This window comes from Melopsittacus undulatus, chromosome Z (genome assembly GCF_012275295.1).
Source record: "Melopsittacus undulatus isolate bMelUnd1 chromosome Z, bMelUnd1.mat.Z, whole genome shotgun sequence".
Lineage (NCBI taxonomy): Eukaryota > Metazoa > Chordata > Aves > Psittaciformes > Psittaculidae > Melopsittacus > Melopsittacus undulatus.
Genome location: NC_047557.1, coordinates 21,584,770 through 21,606,611, shown reverse-complemented (window position 1 = coordinate 21,606,611; position 21,842 = coordinate 21,584,770). Strand labels below are relative to the sequence as shown.

The 21,842-nt window shown below is 36.6% G+C and overlaps 2 protein-coding genes across 4 annotated transcripts in view; both read right to left on the bottom strand.

The window, feature by feature from the left end:
• IPO11 (importin 11) overlaps positions 1–21,842 on the bottom strand; it is a 97,600-nt gene that overhangs the window by 7,327 nt on the left and 68,431 nt on the right. For all 3 annotated transcript variants that reach the window (XM_034072735.1, XM_034072734.1, XM_031051528.2), the window contains 2 exons: positions 4,198–4,293; positions 495–579 (listed from right to left, as the gene is read on the bottom strand). In XM_034072735.1, the coding sequence (XP_033928626.1) occupies positions 495–579; positions 4,198–4,293 (181 nt within the window). The remainder of the gene's footprint in view (positions 1–494; positions 580–4,197; positions 4,294–21,842) is intronic.
• On the bottom strand, positions 9,934–12,894 carry LRRC70 (leucine rich repeat containing 70). Its single transcript, XM_005151920.2, has one exon. The coding sequence runs from the start codon at positions 12,886–12,888 to the stop codon at positions 10,963–10,965; it is 1,926 nt and encodes a 641-aa protein (XP_005151977.1). The 5' UTR covers positions 12,889–12,894; the 3' UTR covers positions 9,934–10,962.

Here is a 21,842-nt window from a genome sequence, read left to right as displayed (position 1 = left end):
ATTTGCTTTATCATTATTGTTTGTAGTAGTAGTAGTAGTGATTTGTGTTATACCTTAGCAATTAAACCGTTCTTATCTCAACCCGTGGGGGCTACATTCTTTGGATTCTCCTTCCTAACTCTCCGGAAGTTGGGGGAGCATGGGGGGGGGGGGGGGGGGGGGGGGGGGGGGGGGGAAATGAGTGTAAATGAGCTGTGCGGACTTGGTTTTAAACCACAACAGTTTTTTAAAAAACCCTTTTCATAGTGTCACTATAGTGTTCATATTTTATGAGCAGATGATGTTTATTTTGGCAATATTTTCCAAGACTCAAAAGGAAGGCAGAAGCATAACTGCTGTGGCTGCAAAGTTTATCATGAGAGAACATTCCTTTTTGATTCAAGAGATTAATTTTCCAAGAACAACAGATGAACCAAATCCAAAGGCAAAGAATCTGGTCTGCCAAGTGAATCACATAATCAACTGTATGATTTAATAAAATATCTAAAACTTACCAGCTTTTTCCTTTTGTCTTGTTCTGTGGGAGGTTCCTCATCATCTGTAACTTTGGGCTGCTCAAAATGAGCCATCAACATGCAGCTAAGAACGGGAATAAAAATAGTTTTAACATACATTATCATTAAAAATTATTTTAAAGCATATTAAAAACACAGGACAGACATGAGTGAGTCTGATAAAAGTCAGGCGACCTGTTAGAAAGTACTTTTTTGCTGAGAACAGTGTATATAAAGAAGTCTGAATCCATGACTTACGATACCTACACCTATGTAACAACCTCAGTTATCACCATACTTTAGCTTAAGATATGGCTTGAAAATGCATTTCTGGACAGAGAAAACAGACTATGTGCGTTTCTTTAAAAAAAAAAAAAACAACAGAAAACCCCACTGCTCCTAACCACAACTTCCCAAGCTTTCCATGGAAGTGCTGAACAAGCACTCTATAGCTTATCAACATGAAAATCAAAGTGACACATATGCAAACTAGAAAAGACTTCTCACTGCATCCATATTTTCCTTTGAGACTTTTTTTGAAGGACCAGAAAACAAAAGATAGTCACTGCTATTGGATCTAGACACTAAAACATCTGCAAGATATTGAACAATAATATTTTGAGTGGACAAAAATGAGTTAACTTCTGCATTCATTTATTTATACAGTTTTTTCTAGCAAATAAAGCAAAACTTTAAACTTCTTGTTTTTTCCACCCTCAACTAGTAGGTACCAACACACACAAGTAATAGCCATATGCAAACTATTATTTTTGTAACAAGTAAAACCAGAAAATATGAAAAAAATTATATAAAATTAGTCAGAGATTTTTCTGTTTCTTGAAACAATTTGAATGCACTTTTAAAAAGACAATGGTGGAAACTATCCTATGCTCAATAAGCTTCCCATTCACTTTACAGTCTTTATATTGAAAGAATACACAAATACTCCACCACTTTACCAAATTTTTTCCTAGAAAATCTGCTTTAAAAACCAAATTATTTGAAAAAGTCACTCAGGTGACAACAACCTGCCAACATGTAGTAGGTATGTTTTATGGCAGGAAGGACACAATCCACATATAATAAAGCACCTAGACAGATGCACTTCATTGCTTATTTTGAGCGCTGTACTACTGTGCAATTTTAACTGCTGCTTTCCAATAGCAGGTGAAATGTTCCTGCAGTTAAACTGAATAACTTGTTTTTAAATTACCTAAATGAAAAAAAAATAGTTGTGATTTTATGTGAAAGTGTTCAGACTTACTCTGTTTACATATTTCATTTTCTATTATCTTGTGTTTACAGCTGTATGAAACAGCTGCTAAACACCATGGTAGAATGGTCAATGCTAACACAGAAGCTACTTTCAACAAAGGGATTATTTCAAAATAATACAGCAAATCTCACATCTCCTCCTCTCATAAATGGCGTGATTTCTTGCAAATCAGCTTATTGACAAGGAGATAAAAATGTCAATTGCCAAAACATTCAAGATTGAATTAACTTTTCAGACTTCTATATTATAGGTACCAGAAACAGTAATTTCATAAAACATACAGGTATGGAAGAAAAAAAATAACATTATAGAATTGGAAAAAAGCATGAACATTGGTGAGACAAGACTAGAGCAATGGAATGCTCTCCTTTCCAGAAAACCTGAGGTCTGTAAAGCTTTCTTGTAGTTATCACTAGAATGCAAAATATATATGGTAGGAAACCTGGTCCAGTGCAATTTATTTGTATTGTAAGCCAGGGCATCAGGCAATCATTTTCCTAACCTAACCCAAATTCCTTCTAAAAACTGGTGAAATCTTTATCTCTGCAGCTGTATTTGGAAAGACTCTTCCAAAATCCCACTGCTCTAACTACAAGTTTCTTTAAATTTCCAGTTTAAATGTATTCAGCCACACTTAAGACAAAACTGTAATTTAATTTGTTTTCCCCATGCATATTTACCCTCATTCATCTTTTACTGGCTCTATATTAATTCATCTTGAGATTTCTATGCTAAATATGAATGTTGTTTTAGTCTCTGCACTATAGTAATTAGGTATTAGACAATCAGTGGAGTACACAGGTTTTTTTCTGAACCAGTTTGGGCTTAAATCTTTCTTCGTCAACCTGGAGAGCCAGCATTGCACACACAGCTCCAGATGAGAGCTTTCACTTTACTTTCAGATAGTGTCAAAAACACGTAACACAAACATCAGAATCTTTCAAACAGCCTATTCATTATCTGTCAACAGAAATATGTTCTTGGTTCAGTGTGCTTGAATTTTATAAAGCAAAAACAATGTCCAAAGTTCAGAAAAGTGCAGTGAGGAATTCTACAAGCCTTCAAGCTTAACATGTGAAATGAACTAGGACAAAGTTTTATTTATTTCCCTGTGAGAACTCTTTTCAACATGTGCTGGCAAAGCAACATGTTTAGAAATAGAAGGGATTATGTAACCTTGTTTCTGATAGTAAATAGAACACATTGCAAAGCACATTCCCAGACTTTAGAATTACATCTTCTATACTGAGAGTTGAGGCCAGGGTTGGGAGGAGTGGAGGTGATTACTTTTTTAAGCAATCCTTGGGCATGTACTCTAGGTTACCCTGCTCTTGCAGGGGGGTTGGACTAGATGATCTTTTGAGGTCCCTTCCAACCCTTGGGATTCTGTGATTCTGTTATAGCTCAGGCTCAGCTGTATGTGGACCGTGCTCCTTGCACACTTGCGTGCATACCACACCTGCTTTAAAAGGAGGAAAACTTAACAGTTTGCATGCAGACTGTTCTGTGCCAGCTGGCTTCAGTGCCAGCAAACATTTCCTTAAGCAATTAATTAATTAGCTCAGATACAGTCTGTTCCATCACCAGGTAATCATCTGAAAGTCAGGAAAAGTTTGATTCTTATAATCTGGTAAAGACTGTTATTAGAACAGTGTCTGTAGGGCCATCTTGCTGAGTGACTGCCTTCAATATCTTATAACTCTCCATCATTCTAAAACTATGTAATGACCGCTGAGAAAACACAGCATTAACAGATAAATAATAATTACTCAGTTTTGTTTTGTTTTTTTACTCTTCCAGGTTTGATGGAATACCACCAGTAACCCAGGGTCAGCAGGAGATGAATGAGTGCAGTGCTGGAAGGCAGTGCACTCTGAGAACTCCTGACACCACCTTCCTGGCACAAACAAACTCTCAGCTCTGGAAAACATCTTTTGAGGTATGCTGTGTGGCAGCAAGTATGCTAAGCAAAGCAAACTGAAGGGGTGACCTGCCCTTGTAGGATAGATTTTTAAGCTCTCCAGGTTGTGAAGTAGTATATGCTAGGTCCACTCAGTGAGGATGTCACATTTGGGAAAAGATCTTTGTAAAACTCTAGGTATCACACTGAAAGAAAATCCGAGCTACCACCCTACTGACATACAAGCTTGTTGCATTGTAATTTTAGTTTTAATAGTCAAGTGATCAAAAGGCAAATCTTAGCATATGAACATTTTAAGACAACATTGTCATTTTAAGCCCTTCACTTCCTCATTACAATTATTGTTCATTACAACCAAAACCTTCCTATTTTAATAAAACACACTTGTGAAAACAGAACTCTTACAAGCATGTTTTAACTGCCTACAGATCTTTCCAGTCAAAATCCTGCATATGAAAGAGTGCTACTACTGTTAAACCCACAAAAATTAGATTTTTTTCACTTACTCTTTGTATGTTCCTGCTTCAGCATCTTCAGTCATAACATCATGCAGCCCTTCTACTGAAATGTTGATGATACCGCAAAATTTATCTTGGATAACACTGCAAAAGAGCAAAATTTAGCTTGGATAACACTGGAAGAGAGCAGGAAAATGACTTAGCTAAAGGAGCTAAACAGGAAATTTGCTCAGCAACTGTAAAGCACATTTACTAAGCAGCATTTTCATTCCTTACTGCTTAGCTGAGCTCGCTATCAAGCTGCTGATTCAATTTTTTTTTTTTAAATTGCACAAAGACTTCAAAAATATGCAAACCACATTATTCTTGAATAAAATAAAACTTTATGTGCTGCTTTTAAGAACCTGGAAATAACTGCAAAAGAAATAAAAGCAAAAGAAATAAAAAATACATTAGTATTTCAAGAACTGAGTGGAGAAGGACATACTCCTGCTAGCCAGGACATACTCCTGAAGCCAATATGGCTTCTATTCTTAACACATTTACACATTTTCTCACATCACTATTCAGTGCAAAATCTACACACAAACCCTTGAGAGAAGGGCAGCCTGTAAAGATGGTAGACCCCCCCTACTGTTTTCTCTGTCCAGCCTTACCAGTATTTCTTCACCCTCCTAGGCAGCTGAATGACTCCTCACAGAGGCTGACAAATACCTGCACCCAGTTCTGCACAAACACCACTTCCCTGATTTTAGAGAGAAAAATAATGTAGGATTTCTTTGCTTCAACACAGGCATCCCCTGCCATTTGAAACACTAGGCTAACAATGCTATTTAAGAGAGATGCAAAGGATTGGTAGGTATCACCTGGGACTTGAAACATGCCTTTCTCCAGCATGAGCTGAAGGCCAGACTGGATATGCCCACAATGCCTAAAATTACACTAAACATGTTTAGACACTTGCTGCTGCCTTGAGAATTGATGTGCCTGTAAAGTAGGAGCACAGAAACATCCCATGATGGATAAAACAGGTGCTGCCACTTCCTAGTCAATGGAAAGCAGCTATGACTTCTGTTTCTATTCTGTGAACCACAAAAGGGTGAAGACATACTGCAAGTGAAGAGATTAATATGCTGGGAAGACTGCAACAGTTCCACCTACAAACAGGTAAGAAATAGAAATGTCCTAACTAGTGATGGCAAACTACAACCCTCTTCTGCAACTGTTATCAACTGGAATATTTTCTTCCTCCCTGTTCGGATATTCAGACTTTAATTTCCCCAGAAATGCTTCTGGTGTCTAGTAGGCAGAAGCAGACCTGTTCCATATTTGTTCAAAGGCATTGAATACTAAGTTCATGTATTGTAATTTCACTGTACTTTTAACACAGACAGACCTATTTCTTAATACTCCTTCATTTTCCTTTCTTACTTGGGATGAAAACTGAAAAACTGAATAAACTGTAGCTGTTCGTCCATTAGTTACCACATCTGAAAAACTTCTCGTCAAACATACAACAAAACATATATGACAAGACACTTTATATAGCAATGGATGCTTTGGAAAAAATGTGTATCAAGCCAGAATACTAAGCTTATAAAATATTTAAATTTATTTTTATAAGGTTAGGGTTCAAATCCTGTTCATTTTGTTTCCAAAGGATTATTTTTGTTTCCTTTTTTTATTGAGCTACTGTCAAATGTCAGGATCTGAACTGTATTTTGTATAATGAAACTTGAAATTCTTACATTCCACTAAACGAAAATTGATACCATTTTCATTCAGTATAGCTTATTCTCACTATCATTGTGATGTATATATTTTGAAAGAGACTTTCTCCCTTGCCAATAAAGCTTCCACATCTCATTTAGAACAGCAAAGTATTACATGTTGTGACACTGATTCTCTGTAGGGTTCTACTTACAGCAAGCAAACATCCCACCAACCATGCTGCACCACTGAGAAAGTGAGTGCTGCCTGTTCAGCAGCCTGCAGAATGAGCCCTCAGAGACAGAGATTTCTTCACTCACATCAGAGGTGCCTACCTATCACACCTCCCACGAAAGCTCTTTTGCATGCATGCACTATTAGCAACACAGGTTGCTATCCATTATCTGTTAGTTACAGTTCTGTCTTTTACTCTGCATGAAGGATCCCTAACTGCCACAGAAATTTTAAATTGGAAGGTAAGAGAAAGGTGTTTTGACCCAGTGAAGGCAGAGCCTTTTCATCAGCTGCAGGGCTAATTATGGTCAATCTATTCAGGGATGCTACTTTAATTAGTCAACATGTAAATAAATACTGTCGGCATAGCTCTCTTTGAAGTTGTTATTTTCTCCAAGCTTGCAGATTGATAGGAGCAGCACACAGTAACTCGTTTTCAAGGATCTGTGATACCTCTAGAAGAAACTTGAGGACAGTGGCTGAAGACTCAAAATCTTGTTGACAGTGAGCTCCAAAGCACATAGGGAAATCATAAATTTCTTTACTCGTAAAGGATATTTTTCCTTCATGGTAGAAATAAGGAATACTATTTCACTTTTTTCTTTATTGAAAGACAGATAATTCATGGTAATTCTTTTTTTTTTTGAGGAAAGCTAAAGAATGTAGAAGATATTCCAAAATAGGACAACTGTTGCCTACAACTTTCAGTAAAGACAATACGTTCTTTTCTCCCTCTTCTTTTTCCCTTTGAATTGGAAACAACGACTCCTAAGGACTCACTGTTACAGAGTAACATTACTGAAATGTTTACTAAGTATGGAATCATTAAACAATGAAACTATTTTTAGAATACAAGACACAGGGTGGTGAAAAATAAAGACAGCATAGGCTCATTGTGCTTTGAAATAAGAAACCTCAATTAGAGTTCAATAGCAATATAAAACACATCAGTCCTTAATTTCATAGAGGAGAGCATGATGCAAAGCAGCACAATGCCTTTTTAAAGGTGACAAGATTAGCGTGCTTGTTTCAAGAAATAAATTAGAAAGCCGTATGAGTAGATTCAGAAGAGACAGTTGCACTGTATTTAGATGGACTTTCAAAGCAGAACTGTTAATACTGTCCACATTAAAATCTTAACATGGGAATAGGCAGCACTTAAGCAGTTGCCCCGCCTTGAATTGCATATAATCCAGATCAGCATTGACCAAACAACTGCACCAAGTTATAACTGGTTTTATAACTACACAGCTTCCCAAAGTTATTAGGACAAAACCTCATTCAGTATGCAGCAAAAATTATCAAAAGACTGGCCCAGAATTAAATTAACTTCTATCAATATGTTGAGATCTAAACCACTCCAGAAACATGCAATTACCACATATTAACATTTTTTTTATATTTCAGAAACAATCGTTTATGCTATCCTTAAATAAAATTCACTTTGACTACAATGAAAACAAAATGTGGCAAACATTTAGGTCAGCTTGTATATGAATAATCTCAAACCTTTCCTTTCAAAGCTTGCATAGTTTGTCAGATAAACTAAAGAAAAAAAAACCTGACCACATCTGTTCTGAAAATAATTCATTATTTCATCATTTTATCATTTCCAATAGACTCAACTATCTATTAAACATTTTATTATTCTGAGCTTTTATGTAAGAATTCAGAATTTGGATTTCAATTACCAAGATAGTTATTGTAAGTAAAGCTTTATCAACAGCTTAATAAAACATATAACATGATTAATTTTTAACTTGAATTAAATGGTCCCCTGTCTGCTAACCACCTTACTCAGCCTATCAGAAATGGAAGAAAAATTCTGCATGTGAAAACATACTACTTTTACAGATTAAGAGAAAAATATTCTCTGCTCTCCTACACTAACCAGAATGAAGCAGTAAGCACCAAAACAGGGGAAAGCTTAATTTCATATCTTTAGTAGTGTACAGTAGCTTTGAGAAAGACTAATTAATTCTTTGTTCTCATTAGCCAAGGAAAGAGGTGGAGTGGGACAAATGGATATTACTTTGCACATACTGAGAGCAATGTAAACGATTACATACACACATACACACACACCCCACACCCTCACCCCTCTTAGGAGCTGCATGGTGCTAAAGAGTAGTTCCTATAAACACTAATGTAGCAGCTAAGACAACATTTCTAGGGGAGTCCTATGACTGACTATAAACTTGATGACAATAAAGTGCCATTTTGCTTCATGAGGGCAAACTCAACTGTCCTCTAATGTATTCTGTAATTATTTTAATAGACTTATGAACCACACATGTACATGAAAGGTTTTTCCACTGTTTGCTATATAAGATATAGGAATATAAAGGCTACTAACCACAAAAGAAACACATTTTCTCCACAGCTGCATAATCTCTCATTGTTAGTTTCATGCAAATTGTTGGCAAGCTGTATAATTAGAGGATGACTCCACTCTAAACGATGCCTTCCAACTGCTCCAGCCTTGCTTGAACTAACAGCTCTGACAGCATGAAAGGAAATTTCATGCTTGATCACTACAGGTGGTGAGACTTACATGTGGCGAGCAATGCCAGAAGTAGCTTGCCAGTGGAAAGCACACATTGAGGGAACCTCCTGTGCTCTTCTGTAGATAGCAGCTCTACTGTAGAGTAGGAAAGCAGAGCCTAAAACATCAGAGCTGTCTTCTATCAGATTTCTTCGAGAACTAGACCTGTTCAATCTCAATCTTTGGCATTCCAAAACCTCCTGTCTAACAAAGACACAGCAGCATTTTCAGCAACGAAAAGAGCTAACTTCCTCACACACTGAATTTTAAGTCTATTATTTCCAAAGACATCCATATAAAATTGAGAATTTAGAAATATAGCACATAAAACTGCAAAACCTACTACTAATTGTGCAGCTATCATTAAAATAAATTTAACAGTAATCATGAGGAATTATGTAGGTAAGTTAAAAAGTAAAAAAAATGGGTTGAAGATGAAGTCTTCATAATGGATTAGTCACCTAAAAACAAATTAAGCATGAATTAGAGTAAATGCTTTCCCTCCTTAAATACGTTTACTCAATACATTTAACACCTGATCTACAGGTAGAAGATTATTTTTAAAAAATTTCTACTCAAGCAATACAGAATTGTTGAAATTTTTGCCCAAGTAGCTAAATTAAGTGTTCCATAAACGTATTTGAACTATCATACAGTAAAATATAGTATTACAATACTATAGAGTAGTATTTGTAGATAGAGTAGATTTGTATTTCATTACATTCAAGAGACATTTAACAAGCAGGAGAGACAGACTTGCACATCCAAACCCACACAGTGCAGCCAAGGTCTATGTTATGTACTGGTAGCAGATAATGACCCAGCCACAAAAAGTCATTCCTGCTAGTTACACTAGAAGGAAGCAGGCTGGAAAAAGAATCTTGAGGGCAGTTCTTTGACCTTGAGAATTCCCTGGTCTCCTGGTTGCATCCTGGAACAGCAAGATACTTCTACACAACTTAAACTGACACTGTGGATGACAGACTATCAAAATATTGTTCTCCACTTTTCCTTGAGCAAAATGATCTAACTAAATTGTGTTGCTTACAAACTAAAATGGTTGCAGACCCTAAAGTACAAGCCTGTAGAAGGCAAATAGTATCTACAAAAGTAAATCCCAGTCACCTGGCTGAAAATTTTAGTCTTGGACTATCTGGAATACATTTTTTTATTACTTCTTTCTGAATAAAGTTTGAACCACTGGAGTAACAACAACAACAAAATAATAACAGAAATTCAGATTGAAAATAAAGATATAATGCAACAGATATAAACTGACAATAATGCAAACAAAACACCAATATTTGAAATAGGAATTAGAAGTTAAACACAAACTATACAGGAAAATAGTATCCATCTTTTAAAGATGAAGTCTAAAATTAGGTCTTCACTAAGGAAACATACTTTGACCTGATACTTCCAAATATACACCACAAATATGTAAATATCCTCAGCAATTAATCTAGAATTATGTATTTACAGTATAGTGTATTTCTTAAGTTTATACCTCTTACCTAGCCAAAACTAGCCCCAAATTAGTACTATATGGATTACAAAATATTTTGGACTGACAATAATTAATCAGCTCTATTACCACAGACATAATAAACTTGGTTAAGTTTTCAGTCCAACAGAAACTTAGCTTCGCTATTAACTACAATTTCAGGCATTAAGAAATGATACAGGTACATACTAACAAAAATTTACTTTAAGATGTTCATTATACAAACCAAATACACAACTTTGTATTTTAAAATATGTCACATGTAAGAATAAGATTTGTATAATTTTTTCTTCTCCTTGAGATGCTGTATATGCTAATGTAAATATACTATTTTTTTCCACTGTGATGATTAGTTAAGGAAGAGTAGAAACTGCATTACAATAAATAAATTAAGAATTACTTTTTTTCCTCATTTCCCCAGAATCCTGACTTCATAATCTTGTTAAAAACTGATGTTTCACTTGCTTCAAGCTCCCAATTACCTATGGAATTTCTATAGAAACTTATACCATTAAGTACTACAAAATAAAAATAAATATATGTGCATTTTACACTGCACATATACTTGAGTTATAGGTGAAAGATTGCTACAACAGGAAGAGAGGATAATCTACCTATGTGAGTCAGATTTAAATGACATCTAATAAAAAAAAATTCTAAACATTCAGGAATGCAGAACAACCCAAATGATACCATTTTCTACAATTCTATCAACCCATTGATTTTAATCAGTGAAACTATTTATACTTTATAAATTGAGTTCTTGACTTCCTGACATTTCAGATCACAATGAAGTTAACATCAGATCAAATGAGATAAATTACAGTGATGAGTGTTCAAACAATATGACCTGCGCCTGACTTTCAGATGGTGTTTGCTTGAGCAGCCTAATTTGGTCTAGCTCTGAATGCCCCACTGAATTCCGAGTTAGAGACTGCACTGGGTCAGTTATGTTGTATCTGCCAGGCTGATAAACCCCATAATATTCTATTCTCTTTTCTCCAGAGTTTTCTAGCACCTTTAGTTTCTGCCTAAACTGAATAATTTTACAGGTTAAAAACAGTATCACAGCACAAGCCAGAATGAAAAAGGCTAGTAAAATGTCAAAAGCCTCATTCAGCTTTTCAACCTGTTGTGTACAAAATAGGGATGTTTTCAATGACACAGGAGCAGCATCTGTTGGAAATGAGCCACTGTCTTCTATTGTTCTGTTAACAGGCATCATTTGTGCTGGTATTTGCACTGGCAATGTCGATAATACTGTGGTTGCCTGTGATGGAATTTCAGCGGCATTTTCTTCATAGGGCAACAGGTTAGCAGAGGCAGCTGTCGTTCCTTCCCAGAAAGCAACATGTTTAGTTTCTGCATTGACAAACTGTTCAAATGTGTTGTGCCTGTTTCCCTTATGCCATGCCACCAGCAAAGTGTTAGTGCTGTGGTGGGCTCCTGCAGATCCTAGAGTCCAGGCTGCTTCTGGGCTGGCAGTAGGGCTACTACAGTTTGCAAACCAAGTCCATTTAATGTAATGCAAAGGTCTACCACGCATACTCTTGGGATTCTGGCAATGAATTTTTACAGAAATAGGAGAGGATGCTAGCCAGTTAAATAATCCAAGCATTTTGCAGCTGCAGTTCCAAGGATTGTAGTTTATTTGTAGATGAGTTAAAGATACTAGGGGCTTGAGCACCTGAGGTTGTAACTCTGTAATATTATTAAATGCTAAACTGAGTATTTTAAGTGACTGTCCCATTTTTTCAAAGGTACCATCAGCAATACTCGTTATTCTATTTCTGTCTAGCTGCAGATACATTAAGTTGTCCAATAAGGTAAAAGTGCTAGAATTTATATTTTCTAAATCATTATAACTTAAGATTAACTGGCTAAGGTTATTTAATCCAAAAAAAACATTTACAGCAATACATTTTAGCTTGATGTTCTTTAAAGACAGGTATCTAAGCTTGTCAAGTCCTTTAAATGCAAAAGCATGTATTGATCCAATGGGATTGTGAGACAAAGAAAGTCTTTCAAGATTTCTGAGCCTTCCAATTGCATTTGATGGCACAAGTGTTAAGTTGTTACCTTCAAGAAACAAATATGAAAGGTTTTCAAGATGATGAAATGCTGAAGCTGATATCCGTGAAATCTTATTATTGGCTAGGTTAAGTGTTTGGAGACTTATCATTCCCGAGAAAGTCCCACTTCCAAGGACACTGAGGCGATTTCTTTGAAGTGTTAAATATCTAACAGAAAGGAGATCACTAAATAATCCTCTGGGCACAAAAGCTATTTGATTATTCTGAAGGTATAAACAGTGAAGACTGGAAAGACCTTCAAAGATTCCTGGATCGAGACGTTTAATATTATTGTTATTTAGATGCAAGTAGCACAGTCTGGGGAGTTCCACAAAAGCTTTTGGGTGTACATACAAAATACTGGAGTTATCCATGTACAGTGCAGCAAGCTTCTGAAGGCCTCTCAGTTCATTTGGAGTGACATGCGATATATTATTCCCACTGAGGTACATGAGAATTGTCGTTTTTGGAAAGTTCTGCGGGATGCTCAAAAGCCCTGAATTACGACAGCTAACTTGTCTCCCTGTGCAGAGCTGGCAAGCAGCTGGACAGCCAAGAGCTTCCTTCTGGAGCAGCAACAAAAGAAAACAATTAAGGATATACAGGAATGCTCCCAGGCAGGGTGGAGAACTTTGCAGACCACACATATCCCTGTCTTTGGCCTTCTTACTCATCTCTGACTTGGCTAGTAGAGATAAAAAGAAGTTTATAAAATATTATTAATTCAAAACTTTAAAGATTTTACATATACAGTCTTTAAAATATAAGCATGGCTTTCAAGATTGGTATTTTATATATAACCCTTTGATGCCAAATAAGCAATTTAAAATGAAAACTTACTAAGTGTAAGTCTGAACTACAATGAAAACAATTTCAAAATAAATGAGCATTGAAACAAATGTACTGCCAGCCTAACCAGAAAATATTTCATGGTTGCATCATAAAAACAACTAAGCTGCCACAAAACCAGCTTCTATTAATTCAAAATACTGTTTATTAACTATTTTTTATATTTAAGACTGGTTAGGAAATGTTTCAATAGCATTCAAGTAGAAATGTCAACTGGAAAAAAGCTTCCTTTCACTGGCAGCTCTTTCATAACTTGAATTTTACTTTCGTAAGATGAGCTACATTTAAAATAAATAAATAAAGATTCCTTACCACACATCTGAAGTTCATTATTTCTGTTATTTTGATGTTTTGCAGTTCATTGGACTACGTTACAAGCTGACCAACTATACCCATCTGCGAAACGTTTGTAAACGCAGTACTGCTGCGTACTAGAGCTCTCACATTTTGCCCCAGGATTTGCAACTGTTCGTTCAGGAAACTAAGAAAGAAGTGGTTAAAGTCAGGTTGCCATGGATACAGGAAACCCTGGGACAGGAAGCCATTTTATCTGTGCTTCAGAAGTATTGTTGGAAAGGAAATCTCAATGATTTGTTTCTAGAAAACCAAGAACTATCTCTGTTTGTAACTGTTGCTGGTTTGTGGTTTGGTTTTGTTTGTTTTGTTTGGTTTTTTTTTCTTTTTTAACTAGTATTTTTAACTAGGAGGGCTCAAAAGAGTTTTAGATGAAGTCAGGCGTAACTTTTAGAATATACCATGCTTATTTTTAACAGCACTACTACATTATCTGCAAATTCTTTACCTTTCAGCCAGAAGCTGAAATGTTTTACTAAATCAACAGCAAAGCTTACACTGTTCTCTCTCTGCCTGCAGAGTCAAACTGTCCCAGAACACAGACACTCACTCCAGCGAGTGAGTGAGAACATGGAGTGGGAGAACACAAAGGTCTGGAAGGCAGAGCCCCAGTGCTTCCTGCACTCTGGCAAGGTACATCCTGCCAGCCATCCCAGGAAAGACCAGTAAGTCTTTAAGAGATGAGAACTGCCTGATGTGGTACTAAACTGCTCAGTATGTGTTGTATTTCAGACCCGATCCTGGCACTGTGCAAAGTTTCACTTCTGGCCACTTTTAAAAACCTATTTATCCACAGGGGACTGTGGGTATTCTGACCGCCACACCTTCAGACCACAGCTTTTGTTTCCTGCAGTGTCCCTGTGCAGGTAAGTATTCAGTGCAAACACCTGTGCTATAGTGCTGTGAATACCCCCCTCACTTATGTACCAGAAATGATATCTTTACCTTATTCATCATGGGGATGAAATACCTGTAAAGTCCAGGCACATCAAAGGGGGAAAGGGGAAAGAACAAAATAAGGTGCTAATTAGAGATTAAACCTTCAAACAGCAATGTAACTATAAACCCACAATGTACACTGTAACAAGACCTTCTGCTCGACAAAACAAAGATGGCAAAGCCCATCAGCACCCACAGCCAAGAAAGACACAAAACAACAGAAGAGTTAAGCCACTTTGGCCACAGTGATCTCACACAGGAAGCACAAGTTCACGTAAGAGACAAGATACCACCCAAATATCTTTGGCTGTAATAATCCAAGCTGAAACGCATGAAGCACATGAACACAGGAAGCAGAATAAACAAGGACATGCCTCTGAAGACACTTTCTTCCACATTCTGCCAGAAGAAACATTTCTGAAGTTTTCAGAAACGTTTCTGACCCTATGTGCTGGTTTTGGCTGACATAGCTAATTTTCTTCAATAGTAGCTGGTATGGGGATGCGGTTTGGATTTGTGCTGGAAACTGTGTGGATAATTCAGTGATGTTTTCATTCAGTTCAGGGATGTTCTGCTTCCCACCTCACTACACCAGCAAGTGGGCTGGGGGTACACAAGAAATCAAGAGGGACACAGCCAGGACAGCTGACACCAACTGACCTCATGACCTCAGGAATATTCCACACGATATGGCATCGCGCTCAGGATATAAAGCTGTGGGGAGAAGAAGGAAGGTGGGATGTTTGGAATGCAGTAACCATCACACATGACAGAGCCCTGCTTTCCTGCAGATGACAAAACACCTGCCTGTCCACTGGAAGTGGTGAATGAATTCCTTGTTTTGCTTTGCTTGTGTACACAGAATTTGCCTTAACTACTAAGCTCTCTGTATCTCAAATTGTGACTTTTCTCATTTATACCCTTCCAATTTTCTCCCCATCCTACCAGGGAGAAATGAGCAAGCAATGCTATGGAACTTAGCTGCTGGCTGGGGTTTAAACATGACACCATACATAACTAGCTTTTTACGTCTGAAATCCATAAAACGTTTACGATCAAGAGAAATACTTCAGTTTTTCAACTTGAGCTCACAAAATTATCTAGAGTTGGGAGGGAAGGGAATATTTTTTTAAAAAACTAAAAGCCTAATGCCCTTCAATTCTATTAGATTCAATACCCCTTATAGTATCTAGTGTAAACTAAGTAAATCAGCAAGACCAATATAGTGCGTCCATGGGCCACTTTAGACATAACCTTTATCAGTTACAACCCAGAATTTGAACTGCATTTGGTTTTGTGGGTTTTTTTTTGTTTGTTGTTTTTTTTTTAATCAATAGGAAAACTGATTTTTGTTTAGATTTATTTTTCAGATTTTATATTTTTCATGGTATTTAAATCATCATTGGTCCTTTCCAACCCTAACTATTCTATGATTCTATGATATAAAGGAAAGTAAAATAAAATAGCATGTCATTTACTTAAAGGGAAAACACAGTTCTCAGGATGACGAGAGAACTATCATGAATATGGAGGAGATAATAATTTAAAAATTATTATCCAGATAAAATAGAGTGAGGTGAGGGGAAAAACAGAGATTGACAAAAAATGAAAAATTACTTCAAACAGGATATTATCTCCTACCTATGCTTCACTACTTATAGCCTATATATGCTGATACTTCGGTGGGTAAGAAATAACTTAGAATTATTTCTTCCAAGATGTGCTGTATGAAACAATCCTATAGGGCTAAAATAATCACATTCTAATATAAAGAAACTTTTTAAAAGAATTATGTTATTAAGTCTCCCTTTTTGCAAAATGCCAGAATTAACATATTCAGAACGACTGAAGGAATTGCTGAACCTTTCTGGGATATTAGGTAGAATGAAAATTTAGACCAAGCAGCAGAGTAGTTGCCATATCATTGAAAGCTGGTGTCCAGTAAGTGGCTGAATGTCTCTGTGGTCTTGTACTAAAGGTACCTTATAAGAATTCTGCCCAAACCCTAACTGCCACTGCTGTTCTGAGCACAGTGCTGATCTTTCTGATTCTCAGATCAGTGCAAAATGAGAAAAAAGTCTTAATCCAGATAACAGCTCCAGGTAATGGCTCCTTTCACTTTGCAATAAGGGATCTGGAGAAAGTCCGTCTCACATTTTATAAATATGGCATCTGAAGGCCTGCAGATCCAATCAGACTGCAGTTTTCAGGCATTGCTTCATTAATAGAACACATTGTTAAAGCATCTGAAAGGTGTATCTGTTAAGGACAGACAAAATACAAGCCACATAACTTACACGATTTAGGGGAAAACTATAAAAAGACTAGGATACACATACAATTTGGATCAACATTTCTGAAATAGGCTTGAACTTACATAACAGAAATTATTACTAGTTGAAAATTGTAAGAAAAACAAACAGAAAACCTCAAACTTTTCCTTCAAATGAGATTAAGCAACTCTAATAGAGGTATATTCTACTTATTGCAAATTTTGCTCTCCAGTGATAGCAATACCAGGTTTACATATGAATACAACTTCACGTTGAAACAGGGAAAATTATTTTTGAATCCTGAAATGAATTTTACCTTAATACACTAATATTAATAAATATGAATGTCATTCTTTTTAACATATTAAAACCTAGTTGAACAATGACTCCTTGTCAACACAAGCATGAAGCTGAGCAACAGCAATTTGTCAAACTGTGCATAAAATGACGGGTCAAAGTAATTGAAAGTACATAGAAGCACTGCATCCAGCACAGCCTTTCTAAACCACCTCTATTTTTCTCACTGATCCATGTTAGATTAAAGCAAATGTAATTCAGGTTATGAATATTAGTTAGCATAAAGTAGCCATCCAACTCCAATTTACGTATAGCAGCAGAAAAATATGCAATAAATTTGAAAACAGGTTCTAAAATTACCCACCTTTAAAGTGTATTTAAGTCAATTTTTGAAGAGCACTTCATAGACTCATACAACGTACACATGCACATTCTTATGATCACTATAAAATTAAGCTAAAGCTCACAAAAGAGAAAAAAAAAATTATTTAGCTATGTAATTATTCTTTTGGGCTTATAAGAGTGAAAATACCTGTTACCCTCCCACTGTGTTTAGCAAGCACCTCCTCTTGCAGGTCTTTCTTCCTTCTGCTTTTATTTTCCACAGGTGGTCTATGATACAACTTTCTTGTTTTGTTTCCAAAGCTATCACGTCCTGCCCATATCATTCTTCAGATACTACTGCAAGTCAAAGTAATTCAGCTACTAACCTCCTGCTTGGGTAGTATACACATCAACATTTAATCTCATTTCATCTACCAATATCCAGTAACACCTACAGTGGACACCTTATTATCAGACCTCAAATTCCTTTTTTGTTTTCCTAATTAGTATCCAGATTATCTCAAAATTTCTGATTATATCTCAAACATTGCAGATTTCTTCTAGCATTTAATATTCCCGCCTACTTTAAAATCTTGATTTTCTGCTTCAGTTACTGAAAATTTCTCTGTTCACAGACTGCTAATCCAACCTCACAACAGCAACAGTGGCAGTTACAAACAGGAGACACAAATACAGAAATTGTAATGCCAAATTAATAACACAGAAAACACATTCCTGTTTCATAAACCCATGGTACTAAACATTTGTAAATATAAACATACAACAAAAAACCTATTTCAAAATCATGAAGTTCTGTCTAACTTATTTTTCTTCTTAACCTTGGTGTTTATTATTTTTAAGTTATCAAGCAGGATTTGTAACATGCTGAGAAAAGTAAGTGAAAACTAGAGACTGATTCTTCCCATTGAGGATAAGTTTCCCTTCCATAAATCTTATCTGGCTTTAGACTTTACTAAAAATAATATGGCATAAAGCTTTTATGAAACTAAGAGCTCAATTTCAGAAATTTTTAAATTCTCACATAGTAATAAATAATTATTGCACCAATAAACTGCATTTGTCATTCAAACCCACAAGAAAAATGAAGTCTTTTATGGAGTGAGCAGTAACAGAATAATAAGAAAGGTTGGCCATCAATGATATTCACGGATGTGATATGCTGAGAATAACTATTTCTAGATTTAGTGTTTACTATTCACTGCAATATGTAGTAAACGCTGTTCAAAACAGAAAATCAGTAAGGTATTTACTCAGTATGAATGCAATTCAAACCAAAAGGCTTAAAGAACTCAAAGACAAGTATTTTTCACAACTTTCAGCCAGAATAACTACTTTGCCTTCTAGGAATTGATTCAGAACTAAATCCAATTGTACAGTTTTCAGCAGTACACCACCTGCTAGCTTAGGAGACAGGATGAGCACGCACCTGGTGTTAGCAACTGATAAGCTTCTAAAAATTTACAAAACGAGAAGACAATTAGGGCATTTCCTGAAAATTACTACAGAGAATACCCAGAACACAAAATAGAACACGAAATATTTCTTCCTAAAAATATATTTTTTACACTAGGCATTTCATTAATATCGAACCCTGGTGTTTTGTTTAAACCCTTGATTTCTCATTATATTGCCTGAATAGGAAACATTATTTTTTGCAGAAGTTCTTGCAGTGACACGCAGTCTCCTGTTAACCACTTTGTTATCTTACCACAGACATGGACATAGCCAAGTAGGATTGAGTACACCCTCAGCAAGCTTGCTGATGACACCAAGCTGTGCGGTTTGGTTGATATGCTGAAGGGAGGGGATGCCAGAGAGACCTTGACAGGTGAGCCTTTGGGAACCCCATGAAGTTCAACAATGCAAAGTGCAAGGTCCTACACCTGGGTCAGGGCAATCCCAGGCACAAGTATAGGCTGAAAATGGATTGAGAGCAGCCCTGCGGAGAAGGACTTGGGGGTGTTGACTGACAAGATCAACATGGCCCAGCAGTATGTGTCTGCAGTGAAGAAACCAACTATGTCCTGGGCTGCATCAAAAGAAGCATGACCAACAAATTGAGGGTCATGATTCTCCCCTTCTACTCTGCTCTTATGAGAGCCCACCTGCAGTACTGTGTTCAGCTCTGGGGCTCCCAACACAAGAGGGACATGGACCTGCTAGAGCAAGTAGAGAGGAGGCCACAAAGATTCTCTGAGGACTGGAGCTTTTCTGCTATGAAGACAGGCTGAGAGAGGTGGGGTTGTTCAGCCTGGAGGAGAGAAAGCTCAGGGAAAACCTTAGAGCAGCTTCCAGTGCCTAAAGGGGGCTTAAAAGAAAACTGGAGAGAGACTTTTTACGAGGGCATGTAGGGACAGGACCAGGGGGAATGGCTTTAAAGTGACAGAGGGGACATTTAGATGAGGTATGTCTTCACTATGAGGGTGGTGAGACACTGGAACAGGCTGTCCAAGGAAGTTCGGGATGCCTCATCCTGGCAGTGTTCAAAGCCAGGTTGCATGGACCTTTGAGCAACCTGGTCTAGTAGGAGGTGTCCCTGGGGTTGGACTTAGATGATCTTTAAGGTCACTTCCAACCTGAAGCATTCTATGATAAGAGTCTGGCACTGTTAAGAAAAGTCACCAAAAATCTCAGCTTTTTCAGGCAGCTAGTTTCAGGCAGTCTTAAATTTGACAGAGTATGGGGCAGAGATAAGAAGGTGTACCAAAACACCTCAGAATAAACTCACGAGAAAAAACAGCTACAAATCTGTATTAGTTTTGGGGTTTTGTTCTATTTTTTCTTGGGTTTTTTTTTTGCTTGGTTGGTTTTGTGGGGTTTTTTCATTTGGTTTTTGGATTTTTGGGTTTATGTTTGTTACCATCTTGTTATTTTTATGCATTTTTAATAATATGCTACACTTTAATCACTGCTTATTCAATAACTAATTTGCAAACCTGCAAACTGAGTATTATGGAGGAAAAAGATAAAAAGGTTTGAAGAAAGCTCTTTAGTCCACTATCATCTTTTGCTGGTTTTTATATCCTTAAAATGTTCAATTTGAATGTTCAATTTGAGGGTAGACTGTATTTAAAAGAGTTTTAGGAAATACTTTTGAAATTCTTTATACAGCCCACAGAAAACCCTAAGGTATCAGCAGCAATTAATTGCTTATGACTGCAGTCAGTTTTCTGCAGCAGTTCAGCTGCATTTAGTGACATAATCCCTTGCCATCACTTGGTACATTTTCCCTTGTAAACAAGCTTTATGGGTCTTAGGGGGAATGATAATTTGTTTCTGACCAGACCATGCTAACAATCAGGTGATTGTGAACAAGGAAAACTTAAAGCGCATCCTCTCAATGCTATGATGTGGCATACAATAAGAAAGCTGTGGTCCTATATGTAACACTCCAAATGATGCAGACTGATACTCACAGAAAGACCAAAGCTAGATTTTTCACTCTTGTCATTAAAACTGCCCTGTTATCTGGCAGGAAAACTAAACAAATCCAAGGCCAAACATGGATGACAACAGCAAGATCATAATTTAAAGAGCAACTTTTAACACCAGTAGTCTATTAGATGTGTGGGTGAGCTCATCTTTGACTAGAGGAATAAAAAAAAAAAGAAAAAAGTGGCTTCAGAGTATCATCTCTGTAAAAAAAGGCCACTGTAGAAGTTAATTACGTAACAAATTCTGACTGTAAAAATGAGAATGTAACTACCCTGAAGGACAACCTGGTATTTTATTAGGCACTTTCTTGCCATTTCCTAACATTACATATAGACAGCTTCATGAAAGGAAAATTAAATTTCTAACAAACTAACTTTAACAAAAGACAGAGGGAAAACTTCTGTAATAACCTAATGATGATTTATAATTGCATACTGTAAGTACTTAAACTCACAGAATACCAATTATCTAATTGGCAGAACTCATTGGCTGACATACCAGATTTGCTATATAATGAGAAAAAGCAGACATTCATTTATATAATGATTAGAAATGAGTAGAACAACCCGGAGAATCTCTTAGGCTCTTAACCTTTCCCTCACACTAGATTTTTCAGATAAACACATTTGACTTAAAGGGGAAAACATAACATTGGCATCTGGAAATACTACTTGTGTAACCAAAAATTAAAACAAAAAAGACAAGATCAGTTAAAATGCTTTGTATTTCAAGGTCAGTAGTCTCCTCTACTTTAGAGCAAGCAGTACCACTCTGCACTGGGAACTCCGCCAAGAATAAACCTATCTGCAAGCACCAAAATTAGTGGACTCTTTCGGAAGGTACTGACTTAGAGTAAAGGCAAACCTGGCAGAATGACAGGCACTGCATTAATAACACTTACTAACAAAAGGGGAGTGATTAGCTTTCAACATGGTGTCAACTGCTACCCCTGCTTACAGGTACCACACAAAGCTAAGCTAAATGTTGCTGTAGGTTCACAAAGACACCCTTAAGATCGTAGACAAAGTGGAATATGACTAAAGAAGACTAGGAAATTATGACATTTGTGAATGTACTCATCCAGGTTGCTGTCACCTCTCATATCTCACATCCCAGACAGATACGATTCTCTTCCA